This window comes from Oreochromis aureus, linkage group 9 (genome assembly GCF_013358895.1).
Source record: "Oreochromis aureus strain Israel breed Guangdong linkage group 9, ZZ_aureus, whole genome shotgun sequence".
NCBI classification, from domain to species: Eukaryota; Metazoa; Chordata; class Actinopteri; order Cichliformes; family Cichlidae; genus Oreochromis; species Oreochromis aureus.
The window spans coordinates 5612672-5632787 of record NC_052950.1 but is presented as its reverse complement, the minus strand read 5'-3'; the positions used below and the strand labels follow the sequence as shown (position 1 = coordinate 5632787).

At 40.4% G+C, this 20116-nt stretch overlaps 1 protein-coding gene across 1 annotated transcript in view; it reads right to left on the bottom strand.

The window, feature by feature from the left end:
* stk17a (serine/threonine kinase 17a) overlaps nucleotides 1–20116 on the bottom strand; it is a 38385-nt gene continuing 18269 nt past the window's right edge. Inside the window, exons 2-7 of the mRNA XM_031725886.2 lie at nucleotides 18620–18832; nucleotides 3580–3727; nucleotides 2952–3078; nucleotides 2815–2863; nucleotides 2132–2311; nucleotides 1–1934 (exon numbers count right to left, since the gene is read on the bottom strand). Of these exons, the coding sequence (XP_031581746.1) occupies nucleotides 1577–1934; nucleotides 2132–2311; nucleotides 2815–2863; nucleotides 2952–3078; nucleotides 3580–3727; nucleotides 18620–18832 (1075 nt within the window). The 3' untranslated portion in view covers nucleotides 1–1576. The remainder of the gene's footprint in view (nucleotides 1935–2131; nucleotides 2312–2814; nucleotides 2864–2951; nucleotides 3079–3579; nucleotides 3728–18619; nucleotides 18833–20116) is intronic.

Below are 20116 nucleotides of genomic sequence, written 5' to 3'. Positions count from 1 at the left end.
CACTTTTGAAGTGTTTATTTACAGCACAGCACATTCATGTACAAATCTGCTTAGCTTATAATTTCACAAACATTACATTTACAGGACAGACCCAGTGGAAGTGTGGAGTGTTCATCGCCTCCATGTCCAAGCTGGAAAATGATCTGTGTCCCCTTCAGGAAGGACTGAACCCTGAGGAGACCAGTCTGTTTTCTAAAAGGAAGGTTTTCTATGTGACGTGGGTCTTTAAATCATATTGTTTTACACCAACAGAGAATTAAAAAAAAAAATCTCAGTAATATTTGTAACATTATACAGAAATACGACTACTGCTGACAATAAAAACCATAAAAAACAGCAAGAAGTGAGATCATCGTTCTCTGAGCATGGCACTAAATACAAAGCACAGACACACATGAGGCTCGGTGAAATGCAAACATGCCAACAGAGATTTCATTGTTGGCAACTGCACATCACTTATGTGTGTGCTTTATTTAGCCACCCTGAGGTCATGAGTCAAGGCTGCTCTGAGGGTGGGGGGGCTCTGTCCGAGTCACTCTGTTAACACATTTCCTGTCAGTCACTGTGCGTGCTCCAACTTTTTAAAAATATTTTGCTGGCATCAAATTAAAAATTTTAAATATTAATATAATGGAAACCAGAGATCATATGTTTGAGTAATCTTTATCTGAGTGCTAAGGTGAAATAAATCAAGCTTGCAGAGTCGTACTCAAACCCCATTGGCTCACAGGGGGCCTCAGAGGAAGGACCACAGCACTTTCACACTGCACGTGTCTTCAGACACTTCTTGTCTGATGGCTCACACGGAAACTCTGTTTGAATCCAGATATATAAACTACACTGAATTACTTTTAGAGAGCCAGCTGCAAGAGTACAAGGACTTTTATTAGTCATATTAATAAGAGAGCAGGAACAATAATGGCTGCATTTAGAAATAATTTAGAAGCATAGCACCAGCATTTTATATTTTTCCTTTATTATGCAAGTAGTTCTTTAAATTGCACTTAATTAAATAACAATAAAAAAGCCGTTCTGTAGCTTTTTCTCATATGACAGTCTCTCCTGTTTATGCTCACTGTTTGTGATCCAGAACTACAAAACAGGCCTGGCGATCAGTGTACTGTCATCTTAGGCCAAGTTCAGTTTCAATCAGTGTTGGAAATGTTTGTGTACAGGTCTGCATGTACGTATCTCTGCTGGCCTTTGACAACTTTTACAGCTCCCATTCCCAGAATGTGAATTCTGCTCGAACACACTGAGGCAGAGGTCTCTCTTTTGGTATCAAATGGGAGCAAACAGTGTGTCATGCTGCCGCTACACCCTGTCAGTTATTACAACAGCAAACCAAATAAAATGCAACATCAAGCTACAGTAGTTACTTTAGGAGGTGTTCAGGAGGAGGAGGGTAAAGCGAAGTTAGCTTTGCAGGTTCTTAAAAAGTTCCAACAGTTTAAATAAGAGACTGACTGTGCAACAGTATCTGTTTATACACTTACAGTATATATTTAAGAGGGTTTTTGTGTTAATGTGACAGCACTAAGTTCTCCTCAGTGAGATGGCTGGTGCGTGTGATGGGTCAGTAGATGAACTCTCCAGGGATCTCCTGCAGGGCACTGAAGGGCTCCTCGAACTTGAAGCGTTTGGAAATGGCTTTCTGCTCAGCAGTCAGGGCCGCCTCCTCCACGGTGGAGGCGGAGGACTGACGGCACTGACCCAGAGTGTAGGCTGCCATGACTATCAGCTCCTCTGTCAGCGGGCCCTGAACTTCCTCTACATCCTCCTCAGCTGAGCTTGTACTTGTGGGAGGTTCGGGGCTGCTGGTGGAGCTGGGATCTTCCTTCACAGAGAGGATCTCCTCCACTGTCTGGTTGTCCTGAGGCTCAGTGGGCTGAAGCCATGGGTGTGTGAGACAGTGCTCGGCTGTGGCCCGCTCCCTGGATACAAACACAGACACACACGTGAAACAGTTATCCATGTCATACTCGGCTTCAGTGGCAGTCAGCCATCTTAAACTGGTCATAGCCAGTTTAATGTTAATTAAGCTCCAAAGATAAGAGAAATACACAAAGGCAAAAATGATAACACATTCTGAGGCCACATTAGAGTGAACTGTGTTGTTTCTGTGACTGACTGTGGGTGTTTGCGGAGCAGCATTTGGATGAAGGACAGAGCAGCTGGGTCCAGCTGCTGAAGCTCCTCATCACTGTAGCTCACACTGAGCTGGGAAATGTTGAGAAACGTCTCCTGCTTGTCTTCGCCGAGGAATGGAGAGATTCCTGTGAGCATCACATATGCCAGCACACCAACACTCCTAAACACACAGAGAGCAAAATATTCAGGTTTCGAGTATGATCAAATGTGACTCACTTAAAACAAGGAATACTGTTTCTGTGACAACAGAGAACCACCAAAGCAAGAAAGGTGAACAATCAAAGTTCATATCTGGAATCAAGGCTTCAGTTTTGTTGGTACTCTCCTAGTTAACAGTTCATCAATATCACTTACATGCAGATAAGCAGCAAAAACTGATGGATGACATTCATAAAACATTGATGTGTGTGTCTCAGTGTTTGTATGATTCAAGTCTTTTGAGACTTTTCAAAAACCTTCCTTTCCAATATGGGCTTCATTTGAGTAGAACTTTTAACTTTGTTGCCCCCTACTGGCAGTATGGGTGATTTTCAGGCAATGTGTTTATCTTCAGCAGTCTTAAAATACATAAATATATTTTCACAAAAAAACATCAGAATCTTTTACAAACCTTTTGTTCTACATGAAATTTATCTCAATATACCACTATAGGACTTTCCTTACCACATGTCTGTTGCTGTGCTTATTGGCTCATAATTCAGAATTTCAGGAGCTGTAAAGACGAACAGACAGTTGTTATTTAGAATCACCCGTGTTCGATTCTTGTAAGGTGGTAGTAGCAAGGCTGAGCAACAACTCACCAACATACTCCGGGGTTCCCATAATCTCTCTGAGTTCTTGGTGGCTGCTGACCATCCTGGACAGACCAAAGTCCACAATCTTAATGTCACCCAGAGGAGAAGTGCTCATCAGCAGGATGTTCTGAGGCTGACAGGACAGCACGTGTTATCGTTAGACAGCTTTTTAAACTGTGTTAACTTGTGTGTGTTTCATGGAGTCGACTGGCTAACCTTCAAAGCTACTACAGAGTGATAACTGAGTAGCACTTCAAGCACTTTATATCACATGCACAGTTATACCAATTACCTAATAATTATGTGTTTGAACTGTAGGTGGAGTGTTGTGGGATAACCCAGGCAAACCTTAGCCTGTGCAAATGTTGCCCATCACTTTCACACAGGAAATACTCAATTCGTGCTTTAAACTGATTTCACTGGGGCAGATGTCATTCAAAATACAGATGTTTCCCTCTGCCTTCATGTGAGATATAAGTTCAGTTGCTGTTAGGCCCATATAAACTTTTTGTGTTATAGTGATGTTTACACAAAGAATGTATCGGGGGTTTGTTTACAAGATTGGAAATGTATCAACTACACAAATGACACAAAGTAAAGGAGATGGTGGAGAGTCACGAGTGTGTCCACAAACCTTTAGGTCAAGATGAACTACGTTGTTCTGGTGGAGGAAGGCCACTCCCTCCAGGATCTGTCTCATGAGCCTCTTCACGTCTTCCTCACTGAAGGCCTCATCCTCTCGGTCTGACACACACTGATTGAAAATTTCTCCTCCGGCCGCACTGCAACCAAAGACGCGTGGCGTGGGACAGATCAGTTGCAAATCTGTTCAGTGGCCCTCTGTAATGTGTCAGTGTTAAAGTATCATACACCATTCAGGCCTGCAGACCCTCAGAGAGAAACAAACACTTCCATGTGTAATTCTGGGGTTGGCTGTAGGAGGGAACTGGAGCACCCACATGAAACCCAAACTACAGACTGTATCCTTGTTTCATCCATAATTTGACCAAAATGAATATGAAGCTTGTCCTAAGTGATTGCTTTATATGGTGAATCCCACAAGGCACAGCAGAAATAACCCCCTTTCTGACCTGTCTGTGTTCTGACTTGTTGGAGGTGGAGGCAGAAATAGCACATCAAATCCAAATATAGCAAACTAATTATCAGCTTGAATGGGGCCATTTACACTGTTGGTGATAACTTGTTATTTTATTCAGTCGCACACAAATAAAAAAGGGTTGTAATCAAAATACAAACAATCAAACTTACTGAACCTCTTCATCTAACTTTAATTTCTTCTGACTGGATGTAAACTCAATAAACTTGGTTCAAAACATAAAGTGAGGGCAGTCAAAAATAGACAACGGGTCCCCTCAGGGTGCTGGTGAATTAGGCTTTATCTCAGAGGAAGGCAGAGAGGAGAAGGAAGAGGTTTGTGTGACTGCGTTTCTTGTTTGCACGTTGGGAAGAAACGTCTGGGGTTAGAACTGTTGAGTCCTAATCAAAGCCAAATGTCACAGTTCCTGACAGGAAACCCATTCTGAACAGTGACCAAGGTGTGATGCACTACTGAAGCCCAGCTACAGTATAACATATATCGTATTTACACATTGTATTCACAATAGTATTCAATAGTATTCATAGTATTCACACATTGAGATCCAGGAACTGTGTGAAGGGTTAAGTCAAACATTTCCAGAAGAGCGATTCTGGTTTTTCATTTGAAAATTCCCAAACTTCAACCTGACCAACAGATTCCAGTCTCCAAGACCAGTCTACTTTCCCTGGACCATTTTTTAAAAACACCAGATAATCATAAAGCTTCAAGTTTAAAAGGTCTGCTCATGACACTGAAAAATATGATTTCTATTTATTATTGTTCCATGATTGCTACAGATTTCATGCCATTAACATTGTTTCTAAGGTTGTGATACATTGTTGCCAGCCCTGACCTCTTTCTCTCTAAGTGTGTGACAAGAGTGCTGGCAGTGGTCTCTCTGTCATTTTTACAATAAACAGTATAAAAGATGGACATACAAGTATTTAGGGACTTGTGCTTTATTTTATCAGCCAGGTAGCTAGGTCCATCAGCGACTGTGTATTATTTTTACACTGAGACATGCATACAGACAGACAGACAAGCACAAATACACCGTCCATGCTTGGTGATGGTGGGAAAACATCTAGAGGTGTGGTTACATACTGTAGGGTTAGATAAATAATTTTACTGTTATTGTCCATATTATTATTGCATTAATAATTAATATTGATATTGCATTCAGATGTTTAAACATATTGGCACCCAATTAAGCTTTTATTACAGGTGCAGTTATAACCACTTTAAACTGTTGAGTTGAATCTATAACCCGAAATGCTTTTGAATCTAGAATCTTAAATGTTTATATGCAGACTGCATGGTGAAAGAAAAGGCCTAACGCAGAGTAACTCTGTGCCAAAATAAGACAGGAAGTTACATGTTTTTGAAGTTACATGCTTTGCAGGAAGTGAAACCGAAACTAGAGTCTAAGTGAAAGTTAGTCTGAGGAGCAGTTTCGATGATGCTATTATCTTTTATACTTTTATATCTTTTGATTAAGCTTTTAGTAGAGGTTCTTGATTAAAACATTTATTCAGTAGAGTACACATACATAGTTTCGGTTCGGTTATTACATACACGAGAGCGGCTTCTGTCTCTCTGTCTGGGGAGAGGCCAGGAGCTAGTCGGCGAGGTGAAATGGGGTGCGATTGTGGTTAGCACATAGACACACACACACACTTAGTTAGAGAGGTTCACTTGTAGGTGAAAGTTTAAGCATGTTTTGCTAGGGTTGCAGTTTTATGTTGGTGTACGTGACTGTTTGATGAAGAAGCAGGTGCACGAGGCGAGAGCTGAGCTGGCTTGCGGGAAACCACCGGGGAGAAGATGGAAGCCAGTGTTCTTTTTAATTGTGTCACAAGTTGTCAAACAGAACATTTGTGGTTTTGAGTTGACGTATCCATGTAATTTACGCAAGAGGGGGCGTTCTAATACCCCGATGTATAAAACTGTGTTCTGAAGTTTTGGAGATAGAGATCAATGCTGTCTGCGCACAGAATTCATCTCTCCACATGTGTTATTAAATCATTCGTTGACTCCAACTGACTGGGTCAGTGTGTTATTCCGATCTCTCCACCATCTCTCTCTCCTCAAAATGAATCTTAACAATACCAAATGTGTTTTTGTCTCAAGAACAGTACAGAAGCTAGTTTTGTTTTTTACCCTTTTCCCTCCATCATGGCACCATGCTGAGTGCAACAGCAAAATGGCATCAGCTTAAAGAAAGAATGAATAAATCTTACAAGAAAACAGTGTGCTTTGAAGCCAGACTTGTGCTTTCCAGTGGAGCACCATCAGCATTGTCTGCCCATCTGCAAATATACAGACAGGGTAGGTGATGACTCATCCATTTACAGAAATCAACAGCAGACGGAATTTCAAGTTTCAGCCCATCAAAGCAGCTGCACCATCACTTTCAAAGCCAATAAACAGTATCTGCAGATGGTAAACGGACTGGTTCATAAATAGCACTTTTCTACTCTACCTGGGCACTCAAAGCACTTATGCAACTTGTCCTCATTCACACAGCAAATGGTTAGAAAAGGCACTTGCTGGGTACAGTTAGGGTTAGTAAGTAAGTGCTTTCAATCCAACATTTGCACACGTTGATACTAGGGGTGGGTTTTAATAATCGATTCATCGATTAAAATCGATTCTGGCTTGGATAACGTGAAATCGATTCATTAAAATCCTGAATCGATTTTTTAATATAAATTTATTTTGCCCGAAACGCCAGAATCTCAGGTGAAACCTCACAAAATTTCAACAACCACCAAACAGCTAAGACAGTAAGTGAGAGCAGGTACACGGATTCTGCACAAGGACGTAAACACACAGCGCGACCGCGGTTCAGAATCAGTGAGATGTCCCCTTTCTCACCCGACGCGCGCTGCAGCTTTAAGCGGCTGCGCGCGCTCCCGCGGACGGCAATCACTTTCTGGCAGACAATCACTTTTTGGCACAACTGCACGGACACGGTCGGGGCTGAAAGCCGACAGCTCGCTGATTCTGATGTTTCGGCAGGTGTTCACGCCCTTTTTGCGCTGATTCTAAAGCTGTTAAGTTTTATCTCTCTCCAAACAATATTGACCGAACCAGCAGCAAAAGAAGATCCAAACTACGCTTCACATAAACATCGTCATGAATTCACTCTGACTTTTCCTGTTTTGCTTCCACCACGATAAAATCACACTTCATGCACAGCTCTCTCTCTCTCTCTCTCTCTCTCTGTACTTCAAGAACAGTTTCCCGTCTAAAAATCTGTTTTCTGCATTATTCGCTTGCTTGTTACGCACAAGTCTACTGTTGTTTACAGCGCTGTCAGCTGCTGTTTTTTTTTTTTTCCTTTTACATACTTCCGAAAAGAAAACCTAATTTCTGCCGTTCAATACTGAACAAATTTAAACTTTTTAAAATTATGCAAAATGCAAAACGCTTAGCCATGTCTCTAATAAAACCGCTGTAAGGTCAGAGGTAATGTTCATATGTCGATTAATGGTTTTCTTTCGTTTTTGATGTACTGCAGAATATTTTTATAAAATCCCAGGCCAGGAAAACCACCTTCATGTTTTTCTGTGTTTTATCTTCAGCTACTTTGACACAAAGGCATCTGCTGTGACCTCACACCTTTGATAAAGTCTTGTGTGTGTCAGCTTCCTTTTTATAGATACAAAAATATGTAAATGTACTGATCTGAATTATACTATTTCTGACTGTCAAAATTTCCCAGATTCAAATTGAATTTAATTGAATCGAATCGTGGATCGAATCGATTAGGGACCTTGTGAATCGGAAACGAATCGATTCTAGAAATCAGTGACGATACCCAGCCCTAGTTGATACTCTGACAGATGCATCGGAGGGCAACTTGGGGTTACCATGACTGGAACAGCCAGGTATCAAACCACCAACTTTCCAATTAGTTGATGACCTACTGCACCTTCTGAGCTACAGCGATCCCATGCAGAGAAATTCCCTTTAACTTCAACTGCAGGATTTCACTGACAGCAGCTCCTTTGCATAACAGAAGGTGAACTAAGAAGTTGCAAAACTCACTTTTGTACAGAACTCTGATGTAGGTGATCGGGCAGGTGTCTGACACTCAGTAGGCATTCCTCTAGGTTTTGTAAGGTGATTCTCTGTATATTTTTCATTTGTCTTTTATGTAGTTAACGGTCTTTTTCATAATGATTACGTGGAAAAAATGGTTGCATAATGAATGAATGTTTATGCTACAGACCATTTCAAGATGTGATACTAAAAACTGAGATTAAAAAATAATTTAGCAGACAGGCACACCATGGGTAATAAAAATGTGATAAATCTATACAAAAAATAACATCAGATACACTATTGTTGTTGTTTCATGTAGTGTGGGGAAAAATACATATTTGTCAGATGTTTTAAGATTCTTTGATGTAATACAAAGAAACAAAAAAAACAAAACAACATTTTTAGGTTGTCTGAGGTAGTGCTGTGCTTCTGCTGATCTGGCTGCATATTTCATTGCTATATATTTCAAGCGGCCATCACAGTGTTTTAAGGTGGTGGTGGTGTTTGACCTGCTGCCCTCTGATCGGCGCCTCAGGTCAATCAGATCCCACACCTCCTTGTTTGTATATACATTTCTGCTGTTTGTTATTTATTCCTACCGTCTTATGATTTATATTTTATTCCCGCAGTTGGTGTGGAGCACCCACAACGTCATTGTTCATTTAAAATGACAATAAAGCCCTATTCTATTTTATTCTATCTAGTTGCTGGTAGACTTTTCTCAGCTTAAATCTGGAACTTTAGAAGAAACATGAGACTTTGTAGACACAAATAATGATGTTTTCCTGTTTCATTAACAGTTTATTACAGCTACAGATGGCCAGTCCCGATAAAGTGTGCTTCCTAGCTCCTGCATGAACATTATTATTTTATTAGCCATAGCTGCTAGCTCTTAGCCTTGGGTAATGTCGCTATTGGGTAATTTCTAATATGTAAACAGCTAATGTTAACTGTGTGTTGGCTGATATTAATCATGATTAATAATTGTGATCAACTGTTTAATACTTTATTCTTGTTAAAGTTGTGCGTCAACTAGAGGAGGTAAAGATGACACTGCTGATATTTATACTGTTGCAAATTAATGTGTAATCCAAAAGTAATTCTTAGTATTGATTGAGTATCGCATTTTTTGGTTTATGAATCAAACATGGATAACACAGAGCCTACATAATGGACACGCAGTGGAGAAACTCTAATATCCGTTTCAGCTCCACAACCACAAGGACAGATATAAGATTTTTAATTATTTAATTATATATTTTAATTATTTCTGCCCCAGTTTGAATCACAAAACCCAACAGATTTCACTTATTAAGTGACAAAGGCCAATAGCTCACTGTTTTATGAAGACAGTGATGCAGCTTAAACATCACTGCACTGCCTTCATAAATCACTTTGTGCAGAAAGCAGTGTGTTACTGGAGAAAGTGCCAGAAAAAAAAAAAAGAAGAGCACCGGAAATGAAGAATTAACGATTAATAACTAGGCCGACTCAGAGGGAATGTTCAAAGTGGTAATCTGTTGGCCACGCACCAACAACTGCACGTGCATTCAAAAGTTTGAGAGAAACCTCATTCCTCAGAGGATCAGACAGATATGAATCCAGTGTGGTGCACAGAAAACAAGCACCACACTGCTGCTCTGCTGTGAGAAGTCTGATACGCCGTGACTTAATACATTGCAGGTGTATCCAGGTCATTTGACCCTGGAGGGCAATGCAAGAAGAGTAACACTTTCTACTAAAAGTATAATTTACCAAACATGCATACAGTGTATTTAGCTATACCATAGCACTTTTATCTGAAACACACACACACGCACGCACGCACGCACACGCGCACATGCATCAGGGGCAACTCAGGATTTAGTATCAGTATCATCCCATCATGGGCCCATGAGAATGGAAAGTTCTTTGAGTGATCTAACAGTGTTCCGCTTTATGTACAAAGATGCATTTAGTTCACTTCAATAATCACCTGCCAAGAGCAGCGCAAGTAAGTGGCTCGAAAGTGAACACATGCAGGGGACAGCGAGGGAGCCAGTGATGTCCTAAGAAAAATAATGCAGTGTAAGGGAAGGTTTTACAGGCGTTTTCGCATGAGAACAAAATGGAAGATAAAATAAATAACAAGAGGCTGAAGAAGAAAATATGATTTTCAATAAGAGTCACTGTAGCTCAGGAGGTGCAGTAATTAGAAGGGTGGTGGTTCGATCCCTAGTTACTCCATCCTTGGGCAAGTTACTGCAGTGAAACCCAAATGCTGCTCTGATGCATGTGTGTAGAGTAGATATAGTAGACTGTTAAAAATCAAACCTGTAAACCTGAAGTCTGTGTTCAACAGCTGACCTGTACGATGAGTAGAAGAACACAAAACATTACTTACCACACAGAAACCTGCTCTAAACATGCAGAAGAAGGACTCTTTCATGGCATGCATTTTTAATTTCTCTTTGCTATTTGGGCTGATTGGGACCTGATGAATGTGAAAACAAAGATTTGTCTTTTTACTTGATGTAGTTTCTGAGGAGGATATCAGGAAAATTTAGTATTGTGGTCTAGACAACCCAAAATGTGATGTCCACATATGTGGACGCCCGGTCCTACGAGGTTAAGACCAGCAAAAAAAATATACACATCCATGCAAAACATGTGAGTCGCAAAACTGACACTGTGCCTCTCGTGTATAGCTTTAGTAAATCTGCCCTGTCGACAGCTATTTTTGCAGTTGACCTCATTACATTTGTATTGTAGAAGCGCCACAGGAGAGCCACAAGCAGCACACAAGCAAAGAAACCCCCCCCCCCGCGCATTTAATCATTACTTATTATTAATATCTGGCTCTCTTCCACGGTTTGTGTAATTTCTTTTCCTGTCTTCCTCCACTCACCCGCACCCAGTCACAGCAGATGGCTGCCCCCTCCCTGAGCCTTGTTCTGCCTAAAGCTTCTTCCAAAGTCACCAAAGTCTTGCTCAAAGGGGGTCGCTTGATTGTTGGCGTTTTCTCTGAATTCCTGTGGGGTATTTACCTTACAATAAAGCACCTCAAGGCAACTGCTGTTGTATTTTGGCGTTAAGTAAATAAAACTGAACTGAAGCCAAGTCAGCCTATATATTTAGACATTGTTTAAGGTCTTAGTCAAATTTTACGTGTGTCCAGTCATACAGCTCTGCAACACGACAAATCGCTTTCACGTAGCTCGTTCTTCCTCTGCTCTCAGATCTGTTAGATACAAAATTGAAATGTAATGGAACGGTCTTGATTAATGTGTGAATCAAATAGTATATAATGCTGATTTTAACAGATGTTAAAGTAAGAAACTTCGTTATGTTTGTGGTATAGAAACCTGTTATGTTGTAAACCGTTTAGATTTTACTGCAGAAAATAGCGCTCATCACATCTTGTTGACACCAGCTAATTACACCACTCGGTCTGTCCACCTGACCTGAGAAGGAAACAAATGTCTGACCCGATCTTGTCGGTCCAGTGAACCACCTGTGCACCTCAGGCACTCCTCCACACTGTCCTCATTTATAAAGTCCTCTACAAACACTCACGTTATGGGTATCAGCTGGATTTTTACATTTCAGTGCAACTAGCCAGCAACGAAAAACAACTTACTACTTGAGACAGAGAGTGAATGTGAACAGTATATCCTTGGTTTTTTAACAAAAAACTCAATGCTGCAGCGAAAGACAGTAGAGAAGTGGCCGACTTGTTTTCCAGTAAGTTCATTTCTGTCACTTAGCTAACATAAAATAATGTAAGTCAATAAGCAGCAACCAACCAACCAAACCCACTGGTGTCATATTCTGCACTGCCACAAGATGGTGCTAAACTTGTCCTAAAAACACTGATTTCTTAAATCCAGCTCCACAGATAGTGTTAAATCGAACAGACATTTAGAGTAGCTGTAAATTAGTCTTCATACATGTAGCATTACATGTTCATTTTAATAAATACCTACTTCATAGAGACCCCATCTCCAACCCCCCCCCCCCCCCCAAAACAAGTTACACAGTAACTCTCACACATGTGAGAGTTACTGTGTAACTTCAATATGCAGAGGAATCAAGATCTGAGGAGTTAAACTGTGAGACTTAGTCCAGCAAATACTGATAAGACTTTCGTATCAGGCGGCCCGGCTTCTTAAACAGAAGTAACCTAATCAACTTAAGAGACAGAAGTCTCACTAAACAAGTGACACACACACACACACACACACACACACACACACACACACACACACACACACACACACACACACACACACACACACACACACACACACACACACACACACACACACACACACACACACACACTCTATATCAAACAAACAAACACAGATTGGCTAGCTGCCTGCTTGTTGGCCCTGAAGCCTGACAGCCTTACAGTAGACCCTGTGAGAGGTCAGGTTGACCCAGAGGCTGGAAGGCAGTTTGAATTTGATTAATAAGTTGCTAATGTAATTAATTAAATTAATGTCAGCACAGTTCTGTGGGACTGAATCAATTTAACTTTGGTTGGCCATCTGTTACCATCAACTTCAGATGATTTGTTGAAATGGAAAAGAAAACAAAATCTCACCTGCTTCAGACAAACCAGACTGGCTAAATGCACAGAGCAAAACATAGGAACAAGGAAGAAGGGTCTCTGCTTGTTATCTGCAGAATGCATTAACTTAAGACATGAAAGTCCTGGATTTTGTTTTACGAGTATGCCTAAAAGGGAGTCACTAAAGGGTGAGAGGCAAGGTACATACGGGACAGGTCGCCAGTCAGACCTGGAGCGAACACAGAAATAGAGAATCATTCACACTAACATTCACACCTGTGGACACTTTAGATTCATCAGTTAATCTAACCCCACTAACTGCATGTTTTTGGACTGTGAGAGGAAGCCAGAACACGCAGGGAGAACATGCAAGCTGCACACAGAAAGGCCCTGGCCAGATGGTGGAGTCTAACTCACGACCTTCTTACCATAAGGCAACAGTACTAACCACTACACCCAAGGACCGCACTAGTAGAAGAAAACTATGCCTAGAGAGACAGTACGAACAAATGTGCGTGACAGATAGAAGGGGAACAATAAAGTCAGAGCGAGTGCAAATGAATGGTGCAAAGTGACCCTCTTCATAAAATACTCATGTTCAGAAACCCAGAGTTCCCCACATCCTAATGGCTCCATTTATTGGTGGAAAATAGAAGCTCAATAATTTGCCTACATGTCTGTGACCTGACATCACTAATTAACCTCCAACAGGCTTTGTTCAGCCTTTGACACATATATGTCTTGTATAAAACCCCATTGAGTTTGACAAAGGCTTGTGTGTTTTTACATTTAAGTTAAATAGTCATTACAAAAAGAAATGATCTAAATACACTCAACCCTACAGCAGCATGACATAAATAATGAGAAAAGGTGTTACTTGTTTAATCAGTGTCTGTACTGTCCAGCTTTAACAACATATCAACAAATGATCAAATATCACATCATCACAAACCCTTCACACCCAAACCAAATTTAAGCCGCAGAGTTCTACTGTTGACCTAAAACTGTTAAAAACATCAGTGAGCCTCACAGGGTGATCACTTCTCACCATGAACATTCATCTAATGCATATTGATTGTCATGTTCACATAGAAATTTTATAATATTTTGGTCAGATTACAACTACCAAGCTGCGTGCATGTTGTAGCTCGACAACTTGCGCCATTGGCAACCTGCTAAATTGTGCTGCTGTTCACTTTAGTAGATCGCCTGCATGACTCCTACTTTGCTTAGTCACTGTAATTTATTCTACTCAGTACACCAGCTCTCTAATTCTTCCTGTTTGACCACTGTTCAATACAAATATAGTGATCACTGGTTGTGGGAAACTATTCACTTCTTTTTAAATATATTTGTGATCATGTATCTGTGATCCACCCTTCCGCTGACTGTTTTTGGGTATGACACAGTGAAAGTAGTTTAATATGATGATGATGATGATCCTTAGAGGATATGATCTTTACAGTATCAAACCAGTTTATAAACCAGTATGTATTTATTTGTTTCAGTACGACTGGGCGAGGAGCCATACTTGCACTGATCACGTGCACTCGTGCGGCTCAATACATAATGAACTCCCAGTTGGAGCTCAGCCAGCAGTGAGCCCATGGAGCTCTTTATTGCTCTCATTCATTCTCTGTGGGTAACTGTCCTCTCTCTGGTTAATGATTCTCTCTATCACATTTACACTATTCATGTCTCGGTGTTATCCCCCCTTTTCTCTCTCACTCCCCACCCTCTGCAATGTCGTGAATAGATTTCTATGACCCTCATTCGTAGACAATTTGCCCCCTCCTCCCTCTATCCTTCAATCCTCCATCACCATTTGCCCCACTGCCCGAAATATCTGTCAGCTGCTGGCCAAATAAAAGATGGGGAGAAAAAAAAAGGAAAGACTGTGTTGTCAACATCCCATGTCAGAAAGAATGGAAGCATTCTGCTCTATTGCCCTCCCATATAAAAAGGATAGCGAAAAGAATGGGGGGACAGTACATAGACTGAATAGCAGTAACATGGGTCTAGATTTCCTTGTCTGTAGTTTTATTATGAATTTAGTAGCTGTTCTATTCAACAGAAGATAAATGAAAAATTTAAAATAGAAGATATGGATGCTACTCTACAATCTTCTTTGAGCAAACAAGCAAGGGGAAGAACAACTTCCTTTTAACGAGAAGAGTAATCCAGCAGAAACAAGCAGGGCTGTCATTGGCCACCACTACCACTTCAAGGGGTGAAAAGAAATAAAAGACAAAGCAGAGAGATGAAGAACAGCTAACAGGACAAAACTCAAACTACAGGCGGGTGTAGACAAGTTAATAACATGCAATCACGGCATATAAACAAATGAGAGTAAAACAAGGGCAGCCTGAGCCTAGAGCAGAATCAGGGTCACCTGATCCAACACTAATTATAAGCTAGATAGAAATACTGCATTCCTAAACACATAAATGAACAAACAGACAGACAGGCTGGCAGACACCAACATTTCTCATATCGTTATACTTATACATCTACTGTAAATTTCATATAACACCAGTCAAAGTGCAGTATGGTTTGGTGTGTGTGTGTGTGAGAGATGTGTCCACATTCAGGACGGCAGTTAATTCTGTGATTAGCCTTTATATGAGCAATGGCTGGGACTGGGATTACAGACTGAGGTGGGCTTACTAGAGCACTTAAAAAAAACAAATTTATGGGATCTTCTTAACTGGACAGATTGCACTGTATGGCATGTGCTGCTGACAGCACATAATCCTGTAAAACACTATAATCTGTGAAACACTGGCAGAACATACACTCATCTCTCACAGACAGAGTGAAATATGAGGCCCAAGCTGTGGACATGACATGACATTTCTTCAGCTATTGACAAATTAGGCACCAAAAAATGCATTAAATGCTACGAGTTTTGGTCAGAAATTTGTCATTACTGCTTAGATGTCAAACACATGATGCAAACATTGTAAGGCTTGGACAAAAAAAATACTGCTGGCTGTAAAACCATGCTGACGTGCATTAAATATTTGTGGAGAAAAACATAACAGGGGAACACCACTTTAAATCAAAACCTGCATCGGATTTCATCAATCAGATTTCACCTTCAAATTAACTGGTAATCCTAATTGTATGCATACTTTGACATTTATTAATAGACCATTATCCTCAATAAATAACAAAGTCTAATATTAATGTGTCGCTTAAATATTAAATGTGTTCTCGTCAACTGTTGTTTATAATTTTATCCTTTTTAGCCACAGGACACGTGCATGTGTACCACGTACCTACTTCATCATATAAATACTATGATATAGTAGCTCAGTGCAAGACCAAGGGAGGAATCAGTCTTCAGTTTCAACCCTTCTCTCCTTGTCATCAGAGCAGTGGATTCTTGTCCTTTTTGGGAAGGCTGAGCAGACTAAACTTTCCCAACAAAGTATAGTTGGTTTCAAGAAATGCCACATTTGGTTAAAAGAACTACACAAGAGAAGAAAAATGGCAGAACAACATAAACTACTCCAAAACTGCATAATACATAAGAGGTGACCTCATATGTGGGATTCCTAATTATTCTAAAAGCTTTAAGACTCAATTGGACTTCCTAACAATTGGGATAATTGGCATGTACCACTCTGTCTGTGCAGTGAAAATACTGGTACAATCCTCAGCACTGTCAGAGGTTCTGTGTACACATGACAGCTGATCCAGAATGTGTCAATACCATCTAATCTAGCAGTTTGTGCTCAACTGTTTAAACACACATTCTGTGTGTCTGTGAGTATGCATGCGTGCATGCGTGCATGCGTGCGTGCGTGCGTGCGTGCATGCGTGCATGCGTGCGTGTTGGGATGGGGGAGGGGGAAGTGGGATTCACTATGGTTCGGCATGCAGGCGAAATCCAATATGGCATTTCCAGGGATAGAGACAAGGATAGACTAAGAGATTGGAAGCCTGGCATGTCTGAACTGACACACGCACGCACGCACGCACGCACGCACGCACGCACACAGTTAGAACCAGGTCAAGCATACCCAAACGTGACCAGTCAGATGAGATCAACAACTCATGCAGCTACTGCAGCCCAAATTACAGTATCCCATTTATGTATAATAATGCCACACTGGTCAAACTGAGCTGTCCTTTAGTTTGTCTGTATTACTGCTGTCTGTCCTTCTCACCAGAGGACAGAGGAAACCAAATCCATATCCTACAATGCAAATGGCACGTGTGTGTGTGTGTGTGTGTGTGTGTGTGTGTGTGTGTGTGTGTGTGTGTGTGTGTGTGTGTGTGTGTGTGTGTGTATACACATAAGACAAAAGCAGAGCACATTGTTAGAATAGCTAGTGTTTGCTGAAGCATTAAAGTTTGGCCTGAAACTTTGTAGGACCAGAAAGCTCTCACTACGTTTCTCATTCACACCAATACACCACTGTTTAACCCCACTATGTACAGACTTTTGTTACACTGAGTCCATAAGTCTAATATTCCATGGCAATGTAATCATTCAAAATATACAAATATTAGTGCATCTAAAAATATTTATGAAGGAAAAAAAGCTTGAAAAACTAAACTTTCTTTTAAAAAATTGGAAATCCATTTTCTCTAATTGTTACAGTATTTTATTTTGAGTCTGAGGAAATTACTACCCAAACAGTATAAATTTAGTTCAGTACAAGTAACTGCAATCATGTGAAATGATGATCAGTGACACACTTCACAAGGTGCTTAACGACACATTATCATTGCTGAAAATTATTGGAAACTTAAATGCATGGAAAATTGTTCTAGGACAGGGCTCACAAGGAACAGGGATGACTGCAGCCTTGAGAGGATCGTCAAGAAAGGTTGATTCAAGAACTTGGGACAGCTTCACAAGGAGTGGACTGAGGCTGGGGTGAAAGCCACCACATACAGATATCTTGAGGAAAGGAGCTACGACTGTCACATTCCTAATATCAAGTCACTCTTGAATCAGAGACAATATCAGCCCAAAGTCCTCGTTTCACATGGAAGCAAATATATTTCATTTGGAAATCACGTTGTGACATTTCTGCAGTCTGTGGTGATATGGGGTGTCATGTAATCTGCTGGTGTGGATGATTGTTGGTTCACTGTGTCCTGACCTAAGCGCTACAGAGAATCTAAGGGCCACTGTCAGGTAGAAGAGGAGAAATCCCTGGCCCAAAAATACAGATGAGATGAATGCTGCTACAAAAACATGTCACACTGCTTCGATACTGAAATTAATGGTAAAGAAGGTCCAGCCAAGTTTGGAGTGTGTAAATAGTACTACAACATACCTAAATCTATTTTCAGACTATGGATATTTCCAGATTGTAATCTTAAATATTCTAACAATTTGAGATAGTGGATTTCCTGAAGTTATCATTTTGATGTAAATAATTTAAAATGTATTTTACTTTTTCAAAATATTTTGAGAAGCACTAGTTTTTTTAATAAGTGGTAATTTTTAAGACTAAAAAAAGCTTAAAAGACCCTGAAAGAGATCTTTATAGCAAAAACAAAGAATTTTCATAAGACTTATTCTCCACAATAACTGCCAGTAACCTTAATATACTTAACACTGATTACAAGTTTACTTAGATTATAAATCTTTATAAACCGTCTATGGTTAATATGGTGTCAAGCAAGTGTAGGGGTTAGGGTTAGGCTAACCCTAACCCACTGAAATGCTTCTGGGCACTTACTACACCATTACTGTGGAGCATTATCTGAATTATCATTAATTCATTTCACCAGGATAAAAACTGGATGTATTGCATTTATCCTAAAACGTTTGCTAACTTTGCATCAAAAACAATTTTTAAAAAGCAGTCTTTGCCCCTTTAAGTTTTTGCAATTTTGAATTGCCATTCTGTTCCTTTGCAGTATCTCTGCTGGTGTTTCCCAGTAGGTCTCCGTTTCTAAACAACATGAAAGGAAAGGTTTCAACCTTAAATTTCTGACACTCACAACTCCAGAACTAGCACCATCTCTGAAGCCATCTCGTAGACCTGGTGGAGGTTGACCACGTGGGGACAGGCGCTGGCCAGTTCAAGTACTGCAATCTCATGGATGATCTCCATCCGGCAGTCCTGCCCTTTCCGTCTCTTCCTCATTATCTTGGCAGCGTACTCATGACCCGTGCACTTCTCCACACACTTTCTGACCACAGCAAACTTTCCCCTGAAAGAAAGGATGACCATCAGAACTATATTCATAACAGCCACTTGTAGATGACAATGTAAGATAAGATGACCTTTATTAGTCCCACGCGTATAACACTGACACTGCATGCTCATTGCACTGACCAATTAAAGAAACAAACAAACAAAAAAAACCAAATAGGTAAATAATGCAATTCAATTTTATTTACACAGCGCCAAGGTAGGCATAAGGTACACCCTACAATAATACATACAGAGAAAAACTAATTTCAAAGATTCAGTGCAAATAGTGAGTGAGAAAGGTGACTGAAGAAAAAACACTCAATGCATCATGGGCCACAGCCTACACCTATTGCAGCATAACTAAGGGAGGATTTAGGGTCACCTGATCCAGCCACAACTATATGCTTTAGCAAAAAGGAATGTTTGAAGCCTAATCTTAAAAGTAGAGATAGTGTCTGTCTCCCGAATCCGAACTGGAAGCTGGTTCCACAGAAGAGGGGCCTGAAAACTGAAGGCTCTGCCTCCCATTCTACTTTTAAATACTCTAAGAACAACAAGTAAGCCTGCAGTGTGAGAGCGAAGTGCTCCAATGGGGTGATATGGTACTGTAAGGTCATGAAGATAAAATGATGAATAGATGATGATACATCATCTGTTCCCAGATTCATTCCTATTTTCTATTATTGCAAGAACAGAATAAACACTGAAGGTTCTTCAAAATGTTCACAAAGAACAGTATTATTCAATTGTGTGCTGTAGGGGTAGTTATAGTTAGCTTAGAGCAAGAAGAGAAGCTGTGAAATTAAAATAAAATGATGAAGACGTGTAAGACTTGTACAGCCCTGTGCCTGAAGCAGTGGACCAAACTGCTTCATTCTCAGCTGGTGGTGCATGTGAGAGTCATGAGGTTGATGCTGCTGGGAGCTACAGATTCCAGCACTGTGCTTTCTGCCAGTGAGATGCCATGGTAAAAACTTGCTACAGATTAATTACCATACCATACCATGTTTATTTATAAAGCACTTTAAACTAAAACCAGGGTTCATAAAATGCTGCACATATACAAATAGCATAGACAGGAAATAAAATCAAACATGTTAAAAACAGAGAATTAGAAAAAAATAGAGTCAACCTCTTAAAAAAGTAAAAAGCTTCAGCAAATACATGTTTTAAGAAGAGCTTTAAATTCAGAAAGAGAAGAGGTCTGCCTAACGTGCAAGGGCAGATCCAAACCTACAGCAAAATCACAATCACCTCTAAATTTACGCTTGGTTTTTGGCACCTCAAGGAGCTGCTGACT